Source organism: Cydia strobilella, chromosome 15 (genome assembly GCF_947568885.1).
Source record: "Cydia strobilella chromosome 15, ilCydStro3.1, whole genome shotgun sequence".
NCBI classification, from domain to species: domain Eukaryota; kingdom Metazoa; phylum Arthropoda; class Insecta; order Lepidoptera; family Tortricidae; genus Cydia; species Cydia strobilella.
The window spans coordinates 1,269,410-1,291,600 of NC_086055.1; the positions used below are offsets into that span (position 1 = coordinate 1,269,410).

At 38.3% G+C, this 22,191-nt stretch overlaps 3 protein-coding genes across 3 annotated transcripts in view; 2 read left to right on the plus strand and 1 right to left on the minus strand.

The window, feature by feature from the left end:
* LOC134747783 (uncharacterized) overlaps positions 1-19,376 on the plus strand; it is a 50,918-nt gene extending 31,542 nt beyond the window's left edge. The window contains exon 4 of the transcript XR_010128357.1: positions 19,323-19,376. The gene's annotated coding sequence lies outside the window, so the exon portion shown is untranslated. The remainder of the gene's footprint in view (positions 1-19,322) is intronic.
* LOC134747706 (uncharacterized) lies at positions 9,058-13,309 on the plus strand. Its single transcript, XM_063682317.1, has 2 exons — positions 9,058-10,181; positions 13,283-13,309. The coding sequence occupies exons 1-2, from the start codon at positions 9,198-9,200 to the stop codon at positions 13,298-13,300; spliced, it is 1,002 nt and encodes a 333-aa protein (XP_063538387.1). The 5' UTR covers positions 9,058-9,197; the 3' UTR covers positions 13,301-13,309.
* LOC134747698 (uncharacterized) lies at positions 16,826-18,414 on the minus strand. The gene is made up of 3 exons (XM_063682307.1): positions 18,306-18,414; positions 17,621-17,741; positions 16,826-17,018 (listed from the first exon to the last, which is right to left on the minus strand). Exons 1-3 carry the CDS (start codon positions 18,403-18,405, stop codon positions 16,841-16,843), a joined length of 399 nt encoding a protein of 132 aa, XP_063538377.1. The 5' UTR covers positions 18,406-18,414; the 3' UTR covers positions 16,826-16,840.
* Positions 19,377-22,191: the final 2,815 nt, after the last annotated feature.

Below are 22,191 nucleotides of genomic sequence, written 5' to 3' on the forward strand. Positions count from 1 at the left end.
TTGCCACGATCCGTAGGCGAGTGGCAAGACTCGGGATGAGTGAAGAATGACATTTCCGCACGTGTATCGAACGTCGTTTTTCCACCGGTCCACCGCTTGTGCCTTACAACGTGCCTAAGTAGACAGGCTGACAAAACAGAGGCATAGTTAATTCCAGGCCCGGAAATAACGGACATTAGTCACCGTACCCAGGACGTATCTGTGACATAATTGTTGATCTTTGCACTGCTGTTAATGTACCTCTAGTCAGCTTAGGTAATGTATGCATATGCATGCAGCTTTGTAATAAGTTTCTATCTATTTACTACCTTTATATACCTACAATACGTGTGGGATGAACACCCTGTTAACGGCGAGCGGTGCGGTGCTAGAAAGCGGCGGTTGGCATCATGTCAAACAATTCTTTCTGAAGAATTCTTCTGTGAATTCTTTCACAGCCCAGTCCATTTTACAAGCGCCCATTTTACCGGACATTCGAAGGAGGATCATTCATTCATATAAGGTCATCATCTTCGTCGCGTTATCCCGGCATTTTTGCCACGGCTCATGGGAGCCTGGGGTCCGCTTGACAACTAATCCTAAGAATTGGCGTAGGCACTAGTTTTATATATTCATATAAGGTGTTATTCGTTATTTGTGAAAGTATTTATACTGAATTTGCGAAACTCGGTAAGCTAAACTAACAACAGCAGCATAGTTTAGGAGGTCAATTCAAATATACTTTCACATCAAAATGATATCTAAATGATGTCATTTTTAGGGTTTCGCACTTCAAAAGAAAAAACGGAACCCTTATAGGATCACTTTGTTGTCCATCCGTCCGTCCTCAGTCCGTCCGTTTGTCTGTACAGACCCTTTATCTCGTAAACGGTATCGAGGTATCAAGTTGAAATGGGGTTGGCAACTGTCAAAGGTTTGCAGCGATGGCGCCATCATAGCTGGCCCCTTTTTCTATGAGATTTGGCTTAAAGGGCTGGCATCCAGGGCATTAAAAAACAAAAATTTGACACAATTCTAGGGATTGACAGGGCAAGCTATGCTGGCGCCATCTGCTAAACACTTCGACCGGCCAACCCCATTAAAACCGTACCTGAGTATATGGTTTCTATAGTCCCTTGAATCTGTTAAAAATCAAACTTCTAAGTTAACTGAAAGCCGAGCGGTTCAGGCACCTGTCCGGTAAACGGGGTACGCTGGTTCGATTCCAGCTCTGAACACTGGAGGCTTTGGTAATTTTTTCCTTCGTATATGACATTTATTTCAGTTTATAGTTTAAATAGTAGTGTGTCTACTTGAAAAAACACAAATTAGAATATTTTCATTGAAAAATAATTTAATTTGTTCTTAGAGTTCTAAGTTAACGTAAAAAAAGATACGGTCGTTTCGGCCGTTTTATATATAAAAACGTATATTTCGACACTCAAGGGAATCAAAAATACCGTTGACCAAAAACTATGAAATTTGGCAAGTAATGTCGTCTAACACTACAAGTACAGGGAAAATCTCAAAACTATGTAAAAAAAATATAAACAATAAGTTAAATTTGTACGGAACTCTCGGTGGGCGAGTCCGACTCGCACTTGGCCGGTTTTTATAATTCGCCCTTGCGTCTCGCTCGCGCCAATGTACATGCCCGGCGAGTACGACAGAAATGCATGCTTAAATGCTAACCAAATGACATCATTTTGATCTCAGAACGTAAGTTTGAATAAGCCTCCAGTCCAAAGTTCGCCGCATTCATTAAATCATCGTTATCTTGCGTTTCGTTATTCCCCAAATTCGTTTGTTTTCCACGTGTTTCCTTTGTTTTTCGAGTTGCGGGATTTTATTAGCACGTGCACTAGCGGCTGCCAGGCTTTGATGTTTTCATTCGCGTTTTTAAAACACAGTTTGTGTCTATATTCTTTTCACGTCACCTATTCGGAAAGGGGCCTTTTCTTCCCTGCTTGGAGGGATCAAAGTGGCACTTTTCTGATCTTTTTACGCTTTGTCAACTAATCTACAAGAATTGATAACATCATCGTCAATATTATCCACATTATATAAAGTATCCTATAACTCGGACTTTTAATCCAACTTTACTCGGTTATTTATTATGTGATACTATAAACAAAAAAAGAAGAAAACACAATCTTAACTTAAATAGTAATTTCATAGCTTTCGAATTTCGATATTGTAGGGTAACGTTTTTAAAATAAATAAAAATCGTCAAAATTCGATCAAAATTGACACTTGGCGCGCATGATTTTTCCCGTTCTTTCTTGCGAAATGTGACAGAGACAGCGGCAAACCGATGGAACGGCCTTAATAAATTCATAAAATATAAGATACAATTTCTAAAATGAGTTTAGGTAAGTATTTAAACTGTTACGGTTATTATCGTGGAAAACTATTATACTTTTGATTTATAGCTGTATTATTGTTAACATTATATCTGTAAAATCGTATTTGTGCTGAAATAATGAATTATGTTTAAACAGCTCGTTCAAAGGTGACGATATGCTGGTAAACGTTTTAGGCTTGGAACACACAGTTTTCTGAGGCAGAGGCTTAACGTTCATTGTCAATTATTTATTATTATTTAGAGCCCACTGTGTCACACTGCTGGGCAAAGGTCTCCCCCTCTTTTTCCACTCATCTCTGTTTAGTGACAACTGGCCAGCCTCTCAAAAAGGAGTCCAAGTTATCCCGCCATAGCCGACGAGGTCTGCCGGATCCCCGTTTAGACTAGTGGGCAATCCGTGGTTAACTTGGCCAATAAGTCCGGCATTCGGCAGACATGACCAGCCCAGTCCCATTTCCACTTAGCCGCTTTCCGAGCTACGTCTAGCATTTGAGTCTTAGAGCGCAGCGTGGTGTTTCGGACTCGATCCCATACACCTAATATGCTGCGCTCCATAGCTCATTGTCAGACATAGTAAATTGTGTCACAAGGGAGCATTTACGGCGTTGACGTTCACTGAATCATGAACGAAGAGAATAGAATAGAATATAATAGAAATACTTTATTTGGTGTCAAATATAAAACTTAACCTATTACATCTTATTCTAATATATTCTAACACCAAAATGGATGCCACTCAGCATATGCCGATGACTAAGATATTTAGCCATGGCGCTGGTTTTCAGGGCAATCAGGGAAAACACAATTAAATTAAATTAAACAAAACTAAGCTAACATGTGGGAGAAAGTGCGTTTGTGCTTTGAACAATTAGAGAGTAGGTGAACTACTGGTAATTGTTTGTAAACTTAAAACTTGAAACAAACTTATAATAACAAAAAAAAAATAACATTACCGTTACGTCAGCTTCATGTGTTGGAAGTTGGAAGTCATCAGATCAGCTCCATGTTAGCATTTTATTGCATTGTCATCGGTTTTACAGAAGTAAGTACTCCAAATTTTAACTGAATTGAAATCCCACGTAGGGTTCCTTCTCAGGAATGATCTAACGTTATGATTTTCAAACAAAAGATTTCTAATAATCGACAACAAAAATAAACATACTGTATTAATCATTGGCAGTGTTTAACACACGGGGACAACGCCGTCCTCGAAACGTCGGAGGTGGGTTTAATACTTATTTTACGCGATTAAGTCCCGTCGTTGTAAATAATAATTAATACAGTTTGTTCGAAAATGTTCGTCAATGATGACATTTGTCAAAAGTCAGAATTTTATTAGTAGTGTCATAAATAAAAAAAGAATCAAAAGGTCCAAGAAGGTTTCTTACTATTTATCACACTTACACATACAGGCTGCGCCAAAGTAAACAATCGTAATTTGTTAATATCTTCGTAACCGCTAGACCGGTTGTTATGATACTTTGTATACTGGTTCTTAATACCCTAATGCATTATGCACATTTAGGCTTTGTCCAATGCCTAGGGACACACCTTATAATTCATATAAAAGTGCGGAATTATCTAGCCTTGGATATCACGTATATGTTCTATTTCTTTCTTCAAGGTGACTCTCTGGAATGCAGCTCTACATTAAATCCCCAGTCTTTTTAGGGTTCCGTACCCAAAGGGTAAAAACGGGACCCTATTATACTAAGCCTCCGCTGTCCGTCTGTCCGTCTGTCCGTTTGTCCGTTTGTCCGTTTGTCCGTCTGTCCATCTGTCCGTCTGTCTGTCTGTCACCAGGCTGTATCCCATGAACCGTGATAGCTAGACAGTTCAAATTTTCACAGATGATGTATTTCTGTTGCCGCTATAACACCAAATACAAAAAAGTACGGAACCCTCGGTGCGCGAGTCCGACTCGCACTTGGCCGGATTTATTTAAGATTTTCGACGTGTGTACTACGCCTTATTACACTATATTTAAATGTAGTATCAGCTTGAAATGCGTCAGTTTTGTTCGAGTTCTGGCGAATTATAGTCGTAAAAATGATCAGGTTGTGCTTTTTAATTTTGGTTTCTACGGTAGCATATGTATATTCTGCTGTCGCGATATATCCATACGAGCCTAAACCAGCGGCGTTTGGTGAGTAAAATTGGCACATCATAATAAAGTAGTTTATTTTGTTCTACCTGCAGCGGAGAACATCCGGGAGGAGAAAGCATTTTTGCCCAAGCTAAAACGGAGACCTTCGCTAACGCTTGATCAACAATCTGAAACGGAGACCTTCGCTAAGGGTCTCCCTACATATGTCGACGCGGAATCGGTAAAAGCCGATAGAAAAAACCTTTATGTCCTACGCAATAAGAGGGAAAGAGACGTCGGCGTGTCGGCAGGCGTCAGTCGGCCGATGCGAGCCGAGACGAATGACGAATTTTTCGCTCTTATTGCGCCGACATAAAGGTTTTTTCTATCGGATTTTGCCGATTCCGCGTCGACATATCGTCGCTTTACTTACTCAACCTCTTATCTGCAACAATCATTTGATGGAAATGTCGCTTTTCTTTCATTCGGAATACGGGTGTTTTTGTCATCGAATGAGTGTTGCAGATACGAGGTTGAGTAAGTATAGCGGCGATATGTAGGAAGACCCTCGCTCTGTCAACTAATCTACATGAATATTATGATCGTCAATATCATTTACATTATTGACTGAGCTTTAGCGAAGATCTCTGTTTCAGTTTAGGTAAAAATGCTTTCGTACTATGCCCGGATGTTTTCCTCTGCAGAGCGCATTTCTCAACTTCATGTTTTGGTTTATTATATTGGTGTGTTATTATTAAATTTAGTTTTTTTTCTTTTTTACAGCGAATCAGGAGGGATGTTACCTTCAAAGTTTAAATATGGTGTTGCCATATAACAAGCCGTATTATCCAAAAGGTGATAAAACGTGTCTGGAATATTTATGTCACACCAATAATGAAACGCAATTATTTTCGTAAGTATTCAATTTATTATTTCGGATTATCATTTTTATTTACTTCACCTTAATGAATTTTTATTTTAATATTACGGACAAGTGTGGCAACATTTAGCAAATAAATGTGACGTTTTTCAATTAAAAGGTAACATTGTCGCTAATCATACGGACGAAAATTTGCTTGTATCTTTATACGAAAAACCTGTCCGAGCGTCCTGATGGCAAGCGACAATGTGGTACCTTTTGCTTGAAAACGACACAAATACTGAGATCTTTAAGAAACCCAACTACTTAAATGTTTGTGACTGATACAGAGCCATACCGGGATTCGAACCTCGGCAGCACTTCGTAGTCCTAGACACTACCTAACTAAACTTATAAAACCTAATTTACAGATGTGGCACGATAGGCCTTCCGGTTAACTGTCACCTAGAGTATGACTACTCTCTTGACTACCCTAAATGTTGCGGAACAACTGTGTGTCCGTAACCCAACTACGACTACGGAATAACCGACTACTCAACCTTAAACCGAAATTACCAACTACAGGAACATCTACCGCAGAGACATGTGTAACTTTACTGTCACTGCTGAACCACCCTAAATCATCAGCTAATCACCAACTAATCACCAACTACAGAAACATCTACCGAAGAGACATGTGTAACTTTACTGTCACTGCTGAACCACCCTAAATCATCAGCTAATCACCAACTAATCACCAACTACAGAAACATCTACCGAAGATACATGTGTAACTTTACTGTCACTGCTGAACCACCCTAAATCACCAGCTAATCACCAACTAATAACCAACTACAGAAACATCTACTGAAAAGACATGTGTAACTTTACTGTCACTGCTGAACCACCCTCAAAAGGTCCTACACCGCCAAAGTCACCTAAAAACCCAGAGGCACCTCAGAAACCGAAGGCACCCGAAAGCCCAAAGGCACCTCAGACACCGAAGGCACCCGGAAGCCCAGACTCCGGAAAATCAAAAATTACCAATAAAACTAGGACCAATCCAGTGGCAGAGCCATCTTAACAGAAGACATTTAAATTGCCTGTAGAAAACCCCGAATCATTAAACTATATTCTAATTATTTGCTTGTAACTGTTGTGTTGTAAACCGATATATTAAATCATTTCATTTCATGTATTTTTTTATACTACTACTTCACTGGCTCCGTGACCCAAAAAGGACCTCGGCCTCTGACACAAGAGAGTGCCACTCTGCCCTATTCTGCGCCACTTCACGCCAGTTGGATATTCCGAGGACGGACAGGTCTTGTAGGGCTTCGTCACTCTAGCGGTATCTGGGACGCCCAGACGAACTTTTTTTTTATTTTTTATTTTTTTATTTAGGTAAACAAACAGCCACTACAAGTAATACATATTATACTAATTACTACAATGTCTACAATATGTGTGGCCCACACCGCTTACCACTAATTAACATGAATAATGTTCATTCAGAGTCAAACTAATCACCGTCAAGTCTTAAGGACTACCGGTGTCGACAACAACATAGAATGGTTGATTATGCATAAATATGTTGGGTAGGTACTTGGATACTTGGATGGACTTTTCCACCCAAGTACGCTCTTCTCACAGCACGATTCTCTCCCATTCTCTCTAGGATTTTTTTATATCTTTAATTTATTTTTCATCTTTCCTGTCCTGTTCCATCCAACAACTGTTGTGAAATAGCTGTATACTTCTGTCGATACCATATCGCTGCCCCAATATTACAGGGTTCTATGTTACATTTTCAAGATAATTGAAATTCGACTAAATGTCACTATGATAAAGTTCAAATTTCAGTTCGATAAAAGTGAAACATAGATTCCTGTAATATTGGGGCAGCGATATCTGTGGTCGATACCTATGCCATTTACTTTTGACCAGGATACGGTTATAACTTTAGTAGTACCTGTACGTATGTATGTCTGATTCATAACTTTAATTTAACCTAACATAATCCAAATCAGTTTGAAAATCATTTTCTGGTCAATTAGGCCAAGCAATTAGAAGGTATAGAGGGAAATGCTAGAAACACAATTTTTAACTTCGTAGCTTTGTTTGGACTAGTTAGGAGATGAACATATCAAAAGTCCCCGGCCGTAACCTTGGTGCTGGGGGGGAGAGGGGGGTTTGAAGGTTCAATTTTTCGGTTTTTCGATTATATCTCGGAAACTATGCGTCTGAGCGACTTGGCCACTTTTACAAAATGAAAAGCGATTTAATTTGTTACAAGTTTTATTCAGTCAAGTTTTTCGATATCTTGTATAGTTTTTGAGATATCCGCTCTTGAAGGTTTATTTAGGCTCTCATTTTTATCTTGATTATCTACATCAGTAAAGCTGCTAGGCCGGGTTTGGTAACGTTTTCGTATAAATAGGGGGTGACGTGAGTGACCCGTTATTAATATATTTAATATGTCTGTGTCTCACGGAAGTTTTGTGAATAAAACTTGTAACAAATTAAATCTCTTTTCATTTTGTATGTGGCGAAGTCGCTCTGACGCATAGTTTCCGAGACATAATCGAAAAACCGAAAAATGGAACCTTCAAACCCCCCCTCTCCCCCCCAGCACCAGGGTTATAGCCGGGGACTTTTGATATGTTCACCTCCTAACTAGTCCAAACAAAGCTACGAAGTCAAAAATTGTGTTCCAAGCATTTCCTTCTATACCTTTTTTTGGGCATTTATTTCCTGGCTTAAATTCAAAGTTAATTCAGTTGTTGTACGAGTATCGTATATCGTATAGACTTACAGCAGACAGGACAGCTCTTGGAAAAGGCTACTATTTATCAAATAAATACTGATGTTCGATTTTAACGTTTAATACGTAAATACGTATTTAGATTGATGGGTAAACTATTTATATTTAGTGTATTTTAGGTTTATGCCTCAGTTGTTCCTGAAGCTTTAGTGGTTGCAGAATCGTCGCAGGTTGCCGCAGTTGACGGCTGCGTAGTTGTTGTAACGCATACAGCCTTACTGCAGCAGTCAGGGTAATGCTTAGAGCGATCTTCAACTATGCGACAACCAGGCAATACTGCTATGACGCCACATCTGCGATATAAATAAATAATATGTTACTACAATTAGCCCAATCAAATTATGTAAGTAGATCCACAAAAGCGTTTTGAGGAATGAATTTCCAGCAAGCTGGTAATCGTTTTAATACCTTCATTTGGTCCTAAATGCGTATAATCCGAGTGCTTCATCCCAGGAGGTGTAAATAAATTTTGGGAGCCTTGGGAGATACATTTACCTTGGATTGACAAAATCACACGATTTAGAAGGAACCCACCATCAATTACAATGTCACTACAAGCAAGGTTATTGTGGGTCAGACACTGATGAAAAAAAAAAAACAAGATTATACCTAAAAAAAAAGAAATCCAAACTGGCGGCCATTTTTTACAATCGTTGACTACGAATAAAGGTACTTTTCGGATCCTCAGATGTCAATTTTTATCAGGATTAGAGCAAATTTTCCGTCAGATGTACCGTTTTCGATCTACAAGCCAAAAATCGTAAAAGAGCAAAATTGTATGTACACCTCCTGGGATGGAGCAAACTCGGATTACAAATTTACAAGCATTAAGGCCCAAAATCGCGACGGCTTACCGGAGCGATTTATAGATGTAGGTAGGTTGTGATTATTATTAATATGCATGTGGGTAAGAGCCAGAAATATATGAGTCAGTCTTGATCCGAGCACGTAGTTTTATTGACGCATCCCTATACTTTAACATGGCGCAGCCGATTTAAAAGAACCGTTAAGTCTAGTTTGAGTGCGTGTTCAGTGAGATTATAGGAATAAAGAATAAAAATTCAAACAAGTCTGTTTGTTTGCAATGGAATCTATCTTGCCGCCGCCGCCGCCTTTTATTTTCGATAATCACCTTGAGAATGTGACCTCTGGCAATTTGTCTGTAGAATGGACTAAGTGGAAGGAAGCATTTAATATTTACTTCGCCGCGTGTGAGTTATCGAAGAAGGAAGAAAAGGTGCAAATTAATATTTTGCTACATATTATTGGAGAACGGGCTCGTGAAGTGCACCAGCAGTTTAAATCGGAATGCACGACTTTGAAGAGTTTGATTGCGCGGTTTGATAAGTTTTTTTTGCCAAAGAAAAATTTAACTATAGAACGGCACAGGTTTTTTACACGTTCTCAGCATGATAGTGAGTCTATCGAGCAGTATGCTTTTGAGCTCAGGAAGCTGGCTGCCACTTGTGAGTTTAGCGGGCTAATGGAGGATTTGATAAAAGATAGGCTGATTTGTGGCATAAAGGAGGACGCACTACGGGAACGATTGTTACGTGAGCCGGATCTGACGTTGGGTAAATGTTTGGACATTTGTAATTTGGCCCAGATGTCTAAGATGCAAGCGGGGGCTATAAAGCAAGAGGCTGTGGAACATAAGGCATATGTTGTAGAAAATAATCCCAAGCATAATACGGAGTACAATTGGAATAGTGAAGGTGGTCAACAAAATCAAATTTGGGGGGTAAGTCACCGAGGAGCGCCGGTGCATCGTGGAGCGGCGAGGGGTCGAGGGCGTGCTGGCCGTTACCAGATCCCCGCCCGCTTTCACGCGACCCCGCGCCTGAGTCCAGCGCGGCGAGATCAGCTGTTTAACCGACAAGTGCCTTATGTCAATAATAATGCTAACAACAACAGTAGTGCTAATTTGTCGTGTTCGCGGTGTGGTTTGCCCCATGGCAGTTTAAGGTGTCCTGCCATCGGCAGAAGGTGTTTAAAGTGTAACAGCTATGACCATTTTTCGCGGATGTGCAATGTACACGAGGTTCGAGCTGAGGAAAACAATGATCAGGTAAAAAGCTGCTGTACTAGTTCTAGTGTTTGGTGGATTGATTTGTTGTTTGAAAAGGGAAAGATTAAATTTAAATTGGACACTGGGGCTGATGTAAATATAATACCACTTCGTTGTTTGAGTCAAATTTGTATGAACAAGAGCGATTTAACCTCGACGGGTGATACATTGAGCGCGTACTCGGGCTATGCTCTCGAGGTGGTAGGGAAATGTAGTTTAAAAATAAAATACAAGGAACGTATGTATATCTTAGACTTTATTGTTGTGGACACTACATCACAGCCGATATTAGGTAGGGATTCATGCGCGGAGCTAGGTGTTGTCAAATTGGTTTTAGATATTGAAAGTAATACCGGTAGTGATATAGAACGGTATGTGTATAGGGAGTATTCGGATGTATTTGAAGGAGTTGGGTGTATGCCGGGAGTGTATAAAATTGAATTGAACAAAAATGTAAGGCCAGTGGTACACGCACCGCGAAAATTGCCGGTAGCTTTGAAAGATAGTGTTAAAAATAAATTGGACGAGATGGTTAATGATGGGATTATTGCGAAAGTTGAGGGACCTACGGATTGGGTCAGTAGTTTGACCGTTGTAAGGAAGGCTAACGGTGACATAAGGCTATGTTTGGATCCAAGGGACTTGAATCAGGCCATTAGGCGTGAGCATTTTAAATTGCCAACGTTGGATGAAATGTCTGTCAATCTAGGAGGTTCCAAATTTTTTAGCACCCTTGATGCGAAGCAAGGATTTTGGCAGCTTCGTCTACACCAAGATAGTACCGATTTAGTTACCTTTAATACGAGTTTTGGAAGGTACAAATTTTTGCGTTTGCCATTTGGAATAACTTCGGCGTCAGAAGTATTCCACAAAAAAATGTACGAGCAGTTTGATGACATGGAAGGTGTTTGTTTATTCATTGATGACCTACTCGTCTACGGTCGCACGAAAGAGGAGCACGATGCTAGGTTAAAAAGAGTATTAGATCGGTGTCGTGAGATTAATTTAAAATTAAATAAAAACAAGTGTAAGTTTGGCCTGTCTGAAATAAAATACTTAGGACATAAGATTACCCCGGATGGCATATATCCCGACGACTCGTACACGTCGGCAATAAAAAATATGCCTTGCCCAAAGAACACGAAGGACCTAGAACGATTTCTAGGTATGATAAATTATGTAGGTAATTTTATACCGAATTTATCCGACAAAAATCATGCACTTAGGCAATTACTTAAAAAGGACATCGAATGGCATTGGTCGGAGTCGCATGATAAAGCTTTTAATATTTTAAAGCAGTGTCTGACGAGTGTACCGGTTTTACAGTATTACAGTTTAAAAAAACCCGTGGTGATTTCTGTTGACGCTTGTAAGAACGGACTAGGTGCTTGTTTACTACAGGACAATTTGCCCGTATGCTATGCCTCCAGATCTTTAACGAAGGCTGAACAGGCATATGCGCAGATAGAAAAAGAACTCCTCGCATGCGTATACGCCTGTGAAAAATTTTATACTTATATTTATGGTCGAGGTGATGTCACAGTGGAAACCGATCACAAACCGTTGGTAAGTATTATTTGTAAACCGATCGCCTCAGCTCCAGCTAGGTTGCAAAGAATGCTCCTGCGTTTGCAGCCCTACAACTTTAAACTTGTATACAAACCAGGCAAGTATATGTATATGGCAGACACTCTCTCTCGTGCGGTGGATCCGGCGAGTACACCAAATGTGGTGCCGCGCGACCAACTGGACGCGCGCGCACAGGTGTGTGCCGTGCTGCTTAGCAACCCGCTCGTCGACTCGCACTTTGTACGTATACAAAGGTTGACCCAGGATGACGGTGAGCTTCAGGCGCTAATAAGATTTATTATAGAAGGCTGGCCGGAGCATAAGCAGGAGGTCGATGATCAGGTGAAACCCTATTGGGGTTATCGTGATGAATTGACGGTCGCGCATGGTATGGCATGGAAAGGCGATCGGATTATTATTCCAGTAGCTATGCGGAAGGAAATGTTAAGGCGGGTGCATATTGGGCATTTAGGGTTAGAGAAATGCAAGTTAAAAGTGCGTGAATCCATATTTTGGCCAAATATAAATAGCCAGTTAGAGGATTTTATTAAAAACTGTCAAGCATGTCTAACTTTTAAAAACCAGAATGGAAAGGAGTCATTGACACCACATGAGATACCGGAGAGGGCATGGTCAAAGGTTGGGGTAGACGTATTTCACTTTAAGGAGAAAAAATATTTATTGGTAGTAGATTATTTCAGTAAGTTCTTGGAAGTTATAGAGTTAAATTGTTTACTGTCTAGCCATATTATTGAGCAGTTAAAAATTGTTTTTAGTCATCAGGGCATACCTGACATTGTGATGTCAGACAATGGCCCCGAATTTGCCTCGAGTCAATTTAAACTGTTCTCTCAGCAGTGGTGTTTTGAACATATAACTTCTTCTCCATGTTATGCCCAATCTAATGGGCAAGTGGAACGGAGCGTGCAAACAGTGAAAAATATACTTAAAAAAACTAGTGTGGAAAAAACCGACTTCAGACAGGCACTGTTAGAATACTTAACAAACCCCATCACTAATCAGTTAGCATCTCCATCAGAGTTATTGAATAGTAGAAAGTTTCGTGGAATCGTACCGTATGCACCCCAACTTCTTCATCCAAAGATCCAAATTAATGTCACGGCCGAGTTGGAAAAGAGACAAATTAAACAAAAACAGCAGTACGACAAGACGGCCCGTGATTTAAAGCAATTGATGCCCGGTCAAAAAGTTAAGGTTAGGGTAGATAAGAAATGGGTTAGTGGCACAATTTTACATCTTAAAGGTATCCGATCGTATTTAATACAATTGATGCAGGGTGGTACTTTGGTGAGAAACAGGCGTCATCTTATAGTAGATTCGGAATATCGTCCGGAGTTACCTGTGTGTCCCAATCCTTATGACGATATCACAATATCGGGTGATAATGATAACGCTAGGGCGCATGCGCCCACCCCGCAGCCGCAGTCGCACGCGCAGCGTGCTGCTATCAACACGACCCCAGTGTCCGAACATGTACCAAATAATAATTATTATGTCACTCGTTCTGGCAGGGTGGTGATTCCTCCTGATTGGTATTACTAGCGGCCGGGTCGAAAACTATGTGCAGATTCGAAGACGGATTGTTGTACTAAACAATTTGACCTATATATGTACATGGAGCGTTAAGGTTCAACTTTCAGTGACACTTCATCATTGTTTTTATACAGCATATAAGATTAAAACCATTCAATACAGATAACGGGTTTATTTGGATAAACAAAACCTGTATCAAGTAGTATAGTAAATAATCAGTATACCTAAGTAATGTTTTAGCCGCTATAATAAATATGTAGGCACTGTAGGTATGTTGTCACTTAATTATAAATGTGTTTTGAAATTATGAAATCTTTGTTGTAAATTCTCGATATATTCCTGATGAAATGGAATCAAATTCAATAAAATAAGGTGTTGCATGATGTTTTATTTGCCATTGTTCTGCAATGTAGGATAAAAATAAACATAATTTTCTGATGCCTGTATTGAAATGTTGATAAATGAATGATGTTACCATATAGATAATTTTATGTAATAAGTATGAAAATTCAATTGCTATGATATGACGTTTTGTATTCTACCTACCTATATTGTTCAAAAGTTTTGGTATGTGATAAGTATTATTACCTGTATATAAAAAATAAAATTGCCAACTTGTTCTTGCAATATATTAATTACGTTCAAGTTTATTGCTTACGTAATTAAGAACCTAACATGAAGATGTATAATGATAGTATTACATATGTAATACTTATTTATATGTAAATACTCATATTGTTTTCATATATATGTTCATATTCGTTTAGTGTTAATTAGTAATTTAAATATTACTATGTTTTGAACACCTAAATTTTTTTTTATCAGCAATGCATTCACTGATTTTGCATGAAAAAATTGAGTGAACTTATACTTAATTATTATTTTTTTCTTTTTGTAAAAGGAGAATGTGTAGTTACTTAACTGATATATGGTCTTGCGTTTTAGTGAATAAAATGATTAATTATATAACTTAAGCTAAATACAGAAATTGTGAAAAGAAAAGTAAAAAGGGGGTTGTAGGTAGGTTGTGATTATTATTAAAATGATTAATTATATAACTTAAGCTAAATACAGAAATTGTGAAAAGAAAAGTAAAAAGGGGGTTGTAGGTAGGTTGTGATTATTATTAATATGCATGTGGGTAAGAGCCAGAAATATATGAGTCAGTCTTGATCCGAGCACGTAGTTTTATTGACGCATCCCTATACTTTAACAATAGACTCGAGTTTGCAATATTATTACGCCCGAGTTACACAAAATGTTTTTCATCACACTTCCGATACAAAAATGAAGTATAAAGACAAGAAACTGTTAATTATAATACTAGAAACTTCATAACTCCCTAGGGAAAACGCTTTTTCTATAGTTCCCGCTAAGCCTGCGTGCAATTCCACATTTACTGAGCGAGTGTGATGAAATAGTATTTATATGCATTAGGGTATTTAGTAAATAAACTAATATGTACAATTCAGCTGTGTCCAATGGCTCTAGGGACATTCTGTATATGAAAATCGATTCTTAAGGAGTAACTCCAAAAAACTGCACAGATTCTAATCTATTACTTATATTGAGACATGATGTAAATATGTTCCAGATTGTCTTGGTTTAGTATTGTGTTAAAGTCTGAATAAGTAAAGATACTCACGAATACCAGTAAGTTTCATTGCTTCGCTGACAATTAAACACCTCGCATTTACCCTTCGGATAATATGGTATCTCGTACGGTAACACTAGGTCCAACTCGCTTAAGTAGCATCCGACGCGGCAAGCTGCAAACAAAAACTTTTTACCGTCCGTCACCGTCGACGCAAGCTCCTGATAACGTTCCTCGGTACGGAGTGAAACATGTCGAGCGTTTTCGATTTAAAATACGTCAGTGACCCGTTATTAATATATTTAAAAACTTTTTATTTATTAATTTACCCTAAAAGGGTTAAAAAGGGGTTGAAAGTTTGTATGTGGTTCAAATTTTATTATAAGCTAGGAACTCGAAACTTCGTAAAAAGATAATTTATTGAAAGATAAGAAAACTGAATTCAGCGTTTTAGAAATTAATCCCTCAAGGTGGTGAAAAAGGGGTTAAAAGTTTGTATGGAAGTCAATTTTTTTTTTAGTGCGGGACTTGAATCTTTGTATAAAGGCATATTATTAGAATACAACTTCGACCTGCTGGCTTTGAGGAGCCCCGACGCGTCTGGTGCATGCTGAATCGGATAAGGACCGGAGTTGGGAACTGTGCTTACTTATGGCACAAATGGAACTGGAGCGAGTCACCAGTATGCCGATGTGGAGCACCCGAGCAGACCGTACACCACACGGTATTTGATTGTCCTCTAACCAGATACCATGGGCAGGTGGAGGATTTCACCACCTTAACCAAGGAAGCGGTACAATATCTACAAACTGTAAATCTCTGAAGTAGAGTAACACAAAAAGCCATACGAAAAAAAAAATTAGAATACAAGAAAACACATTTCAGCATTATCAAATTGAGAGAGAGAGAGAGAGAGAGAAAAATTAGAAACAAGACTCACCATATTTAGGTGGTTTAGGTTCATAGGGATATACCCTTGCAGCAGCTAAAACGTATGTCATAATACAAGTCAAAACCACTAAGATACTCAGCTTATGCATTTTTTCTTTTTATACAAATTTTGTCCACCTTGGTCAACAAAAGTGCAGCAATATAAATTAATATGCAAAACATTGTGTTTTATAGCCAACATTGGCACCTCTCCCACTGTTTAAACAAATGTGATGTTTTCAATTAAAAGGTACCACATTGTCGCTTATCATACGGACGAAACTTGCTTGTATCTGTATACGAAAAACCTGTCAGAGCGTCCTGATGGCAAGCGATAATGTGGTACCTTTTGCTTGAAAACCACACAAATAACAATAATTTTAAACGTCATATGTTTTTCACCTGTGATAGCGCAAGTAGGTACAGTCGAAGGCAAAAATATCGATCCAGACACATGGCTCAAAAATATGTAAACACGACTTTATTGTCTAAGGTGTAAGAGTGTACACATATTTTTGAAACTGGGAATGTATATATATTTATGCCCTTGACTGATCTATAACTTCAATAGCCACTGTATGAAAATAATATGTAAAGCAACGTTTTATTGCGTTCTTTTTTTTATTAAAGGGAATTAAAGAAAAAAATCAGACATAATATAATTATATTATTGTATAGGTAAATTAGGCAAGAGGTAATACATTTTTAATTTGGGATTCATAACAGTAAACAGAATAACGAAAATTACAATTTATATTTGTTACAATTTATAATTTCTAAACTTATTAATCCAGTCACAATCACAACCTAACCCCTTAAATTCGAATTCTCCTCAGCAATTAGAATCTCACTAATCTGTCCTTCATGAGATGGTTATTTCTCTACACTGCTTTCAGTTGTTATACTCTCACTGCTTTCCTTAAACACAGGCGATTCAGTTCTGCCTTCATCACTAGATTCTTGTAGTTATTTATTACCTTCTTCATTGGATTCTTCTGGTGATTTAGTTCTTTCACAGGATTCTTCTTCCTTCTTCACTGGATTCTTCGAACACTGGTTTAGTTTCGTTTTCTTCAGTTAAATGCTCAGGTGAAATGGTGCCGCATATCTCAGTTGGACAGAAATCAGGGTAGTCCGCCTCTTCGTTGCTGACGAGTGCACATCTTTTGTCTACTTCCACTACGCCGCATCTACAATTTAAATATTTAAATTTTACATCAGTATAAAATGACGGGAGAAGGCGAGGAAGATGATGATGATCAGTATTAAAAATGGATGGTGTAAGTGGATTAGTATCAAGAATTAGGAAGAATAAACTGATAGTCGCGTCTATTTTACGAGATTACTGCATGATTGTATGCTTAACAAATGGTTCCTTGAAGCGTCTAAGCAGACTATCCAACGGATTATCCTCTTGATGGATCTCATTACAAACGTTGAAGACGATAGTGGACGATCACTTCTTCATACAATCGTAGTCCTCTGTTCCTTCCTGTATATTGACATTATGGAAAATATTTTTACACAATTTAGCCTACATTAACCATATAGCTATGCATCTTCGTTCGATTTTTTCGATTTTTTGCTTAGCTAACAACAAACTTCATACAGATGTCACAAGCTCCTAATTCTTACAACAATAATTTAAAAATCAAACGGTTGATGTTCATCAAATTGTGTATAAAAAAAATAATTGTAACGTCCCGTATCCAGAGGGGAAAATGAAGACTACGTTTGTATGGTGAACCTTCCCCTTTTCTCTTATAGCGACACTATGTCTATCAATACTCACGAGAACGTCTGCGTAATATTATCCGTATCACACGTGTACTTATAACACGACTTCTCCGGGTAGTAATCGCCATATGGTATCACTTTATTCAAGTGTTCTAGGTAGCACCCCTCCTCGTTTGCTGAAACAAATATTAAAAAAATACTTAAGAAGTATTTAAAAGCAAAAGCCAAACCTTAAGATGCACTAGTTATATGAACAAATAATATCCGCCTTAGGGCCAAAATAAAAATAAAAACTTTTATGGCAGAAAAAATATACGATTTTTTTCTGACCAAACAATTTTTTTCATTTTTCAAATTCGCCGCCTTTTCTACTGAATTGGTTTGCCAGACTATACCATAAAGTCTCAGATTTAAAAAAAGGTGAATGGAATGAAGTATGTGAATAAGAATAAATTTAAAAAAATGCGCGGCTCTCTCCGGCGCGATGCATGAAACATAATTTTGTAATATTACTTCATAGTTGAGATTGTAAAAAGCTTAATAGGTCTTAATAGGTAGGTTAGGTCGACTTCGTGACCAAAAACCTGGCAGCTTCCTCGCGCAACGTATTAGTATCGCAATACAGCAGGGAAATGCAGCCAGCATCCTCGGCACCATGCCAAAGGGGCCGAAGTTTTTAGATGTATTTTAGTTTTACCTCATAGTTAATATTACAAAAACAACTGCAAACGTACGCTCACCAAATTCTGTCGGCTTCTCTTGTGCCTTATACAACGCAACAGCAGCGTTAGTATACATCACTGTTGATATTAAAACTAAACTTATACACAGACAGTACATTTTTATAAAAAAAAATATATTTAAAAAGCTAGGCTTCTCTTGTGCCTTATACAACGCAACAGCATCGTTAGTATACATCACTGTTGATATTAAAACTAAACTTATACACAGACAGTACATTTTTATAAAAAAATATATTTAAAAAGCTAGGCTTCTCTTGTGCCTTATACAACGCAACAGCAGCGTTAGTATACATCACTGTTGATATTTAAACTAAACTTACACACGGACAGTACATTTATATAAAAAAAATATATTTAAAAAGCTACCTTACTACCAAACGTTAAAAAACTTACTGATACAGGAAAAGCCTCACAACATCTTATACACAAGGGTAACTTGATCTCCTTAACATTTATAGATATGTATTTGACTAGACCACGCAGAAGGAATCATGTGTATAAGCGATAGGCGAGTAGGTAACGGTACAATAGGCGAGTAGGTAATAATTGTCAGTTTGCATTTTTCTTAGTGGTTACATAATATATTTTTGAAAAGTAATAAACAATACAGTAATAACTTCCCGTCCGCTAAAACAGATAATGGTTTGAATTTTTTAATTTGAATTTGACCATAAAGAAGGACTTCCCGTACTATTATTGCTACAATAAGGAACATTTCCGAACATAGGTATTGGAGAAAAAACATATTTCTTCAATTATTTTTTTATTAAAAGAAACCAAAAGAGACTTTAAAGAACTGTCATAGGGGTCGACGGGTGAGGTATAGCAAAAATTACTTGGGACGTCTATTGAGATATGTCTTTGTCAATGCTACAATTCCAAATATTATTATCATTTAGATAAAATCAAAAAGCCTTAAGTAACATTTCCTTGACATGTGGCTTGTCATCTTCTTAAGCTAATGGTTACTAATTTGTATCCTACAGAAGAGGAGATGTCATGGAGACTATATAGGTATAAAGGAGCCAAATCTCTATGTATGAAAAGTGTCCATCAAAAAACAGTAATTAGGCGGCGCCACCATACACCGAAATACTATCAAAAACAACCTACGTAATTTGGTCGGGTTATTTGTTGTCTTATATGGTTCATGTTATACTCATGTCCCAGAGCCTAACTAGCGCCACCGGAGAGATTAGGAACTATTATTTAAAGCTGAAAGCGGTCACTTTTGCAACAATTCTGCCATAAGAGATTGGCATCCTTTCTATACCATCCATATGAGATGTGTTTTCAAAGATTAAAATGATGCTCGTTTTTTCAGTTCGGTAATTTTTTTAAGAAATAGTACATTTGTGCGAATGAGTGACGTTCGTCGCCACATTACTGCCGCGATTATGGCGTTCATTGCTTCACTGAATTTATCAAGAAAATTTACAGATAGGTTCAGCAAAAGCGACGCTGCTATATTAAAGGCGGAAACACATTATTAAAACGCGACGCGGTCCGATGAAACGTGACGCTCACAAATCTATGTATTGACATTTTGCTGGGACGTCAGTTAGCCGCGACCACAACCAGTGAAACCTGCGTCGTAACGTCGGTAAATAAAGGTAACAAAATAAATTCGCGATAGACCCGTTTGTAAATGTGATTTCATACAGAGCCATATTAACCAGCTTTAACTTTCATATTTAAAAATGCAATCCAATAAATGCTGAATTCCTGCTTTCGACTTTCTTAAAAATGAACGAAACACAAAAAATGCAAACAAACCAGCAAAAAGAGTAAAATACTTACATTCCGTTCTCTATCCCATTTGCATTTCCAGATTGTAAGGTAATCCGAGTGAAAGCAGCGAAACACGAGAATACAGGATTAGACCGGATCAAGGCAGATTTGACTAAATATTTGACATGCTCTATGAGTAAACTAGGAAATCCTATGGAATAATTTTCGATAATGAACCAGATAATAATAAAGCGATACAAAATACGCTAAGTATATTATAGACCGCGGGTAAGGAGCATATATCGTTAGTCATCGCCTCCCGGTTGATACTTTATGAGATGATAGTTTAGATGCTATCATGAATTTAAAAAATAGTCAGCCGGTTTTATTGCGGTGGATAGCCCGTCAGCTGATAACATGAACATGTAAAAAAATATTTTTTCAGTCATCGCATTATGAATAAAAAACTGTCAGCCGGTTATATCGCGGTGGAAAGAACGTCAGCTGGTCGTATAAATATGTAAACCCTAAAAATTAACGAAAGTATGTTTTATGTAAGTTCTTGATCCATCTAAATGGGGCCTCAGTCACAAAAATACAATATTTTTCTTTAAAAACGTAATATTTCTTAGAGCAAGAGCTGTTTGAGAAAGATTACAATGAGCTACGATAGTAATCCGCTTAGTGAGGAGAAATAAAGTTGAACAAAATAATATATTGCAGTGTGGCCGCTTTATCTTAAAACTAGCCCGCCCCGGCTTCACAGGGGTAGTAAAGCGTAATATTTTAAACACCTAAATCTTCGTTAAGAATTACTCTATTGATAGGTGAAAACCAAATGAAATCTGTTCAGTAGTTAATTATATATTAATAACGGGTCACTCACGTGTTTTAAGTCGAAAACGCTCGTCATGTTTCACTCCGTACCGAGTAGCGTCATCAGGAGCTTGCGTCGACGGTGACGGACCGGCGCAGACTGCGGGCCGCAGCCCTCCGCGCCCGATGACTCGGCGCGGGCGCCGGTGGCGGCAGGGGGGGCGAGAAACTACCCTCGTTTACGGCATTATTGTCAAATGATGGGTTGCACACAACTCTCAACTCAGCCAGCAGTCTGCGCCGGTCCGTCACCGTCGACGCAAGCTCCTGATGACGCTACTCGGTACGGAGTGAAACATGTCGAGCGTTTTCGACTTAAAACACGTGAGTGACCCGTTATTAATATATTTAATATGTCTATGTCTCACGGAAGTTTTGTTATTAAAACTGTTCAGTAGTTTTCGAGTTTATCGTCAACATAGATACAGACAGACACACGCGGCGGGGCCTTTGTTTTTTAAGCTGGTGTAGTGACAGGTACCTAGCGGAAAAATAACAAATACTTGTACAAAAAGCCATACAAGCAAAAGGCCGTATCTTCGCAGCACGTCGCGCACCTAGCAAATGTTATATGATCGTCAGTGTATAACTTGGCCCCTAAATTCATACAAATATAACGAGGCCGAGGTCAAGATGTTTAGTTACTGAAGTTGGCAGTAGTTGTCAAGCTAAGATTTTGGTCCCCGCTTTCAAACACTTACTACTACTCCAGGGGTCAAAATATAATGGTCTGACAAACGCAGCGAAACCAACTTTTGCTTCTAGCGTCTGAGCTATCATTAGAACCGTTAATTAAATATAGGTATCTAAAGATACAATTAGTACTAATAGACAGTAGGTATTGATCGTTTTATTTTGGTCCTAAGACCTGATGGAGCTTGAAATAGAAACAGTGTGGCTACCATCAGTTTGGCAATGACATAAACGCTATCGAGAACGTTATTTACTTTTTATGTATCTCGCTCGCACTCGCATGTTAGTGCGAGCGAGATGTATAGAAAGTAAATTACGTAGACTTTAGCGTATATGTCAGTTTTGACACTGTCAGTGACTCATGGTACGGGTACAGGGAGCTCTTTACGAGGACAGTCGTCCGCTTTGATTTAAACTCACGAATTTTACTCGTTATTATAATAATTATACACGATTAAGTCCCGTTCTGATAAATAATAACACAAATTTAAAAGTGGAAAAATTACTGCCTTGGGTGAGACTTGAACTCGGCCTCTGGATCGATACTCCAGCGCTCTGCCAACTGAGCCACCAAGACCTCATT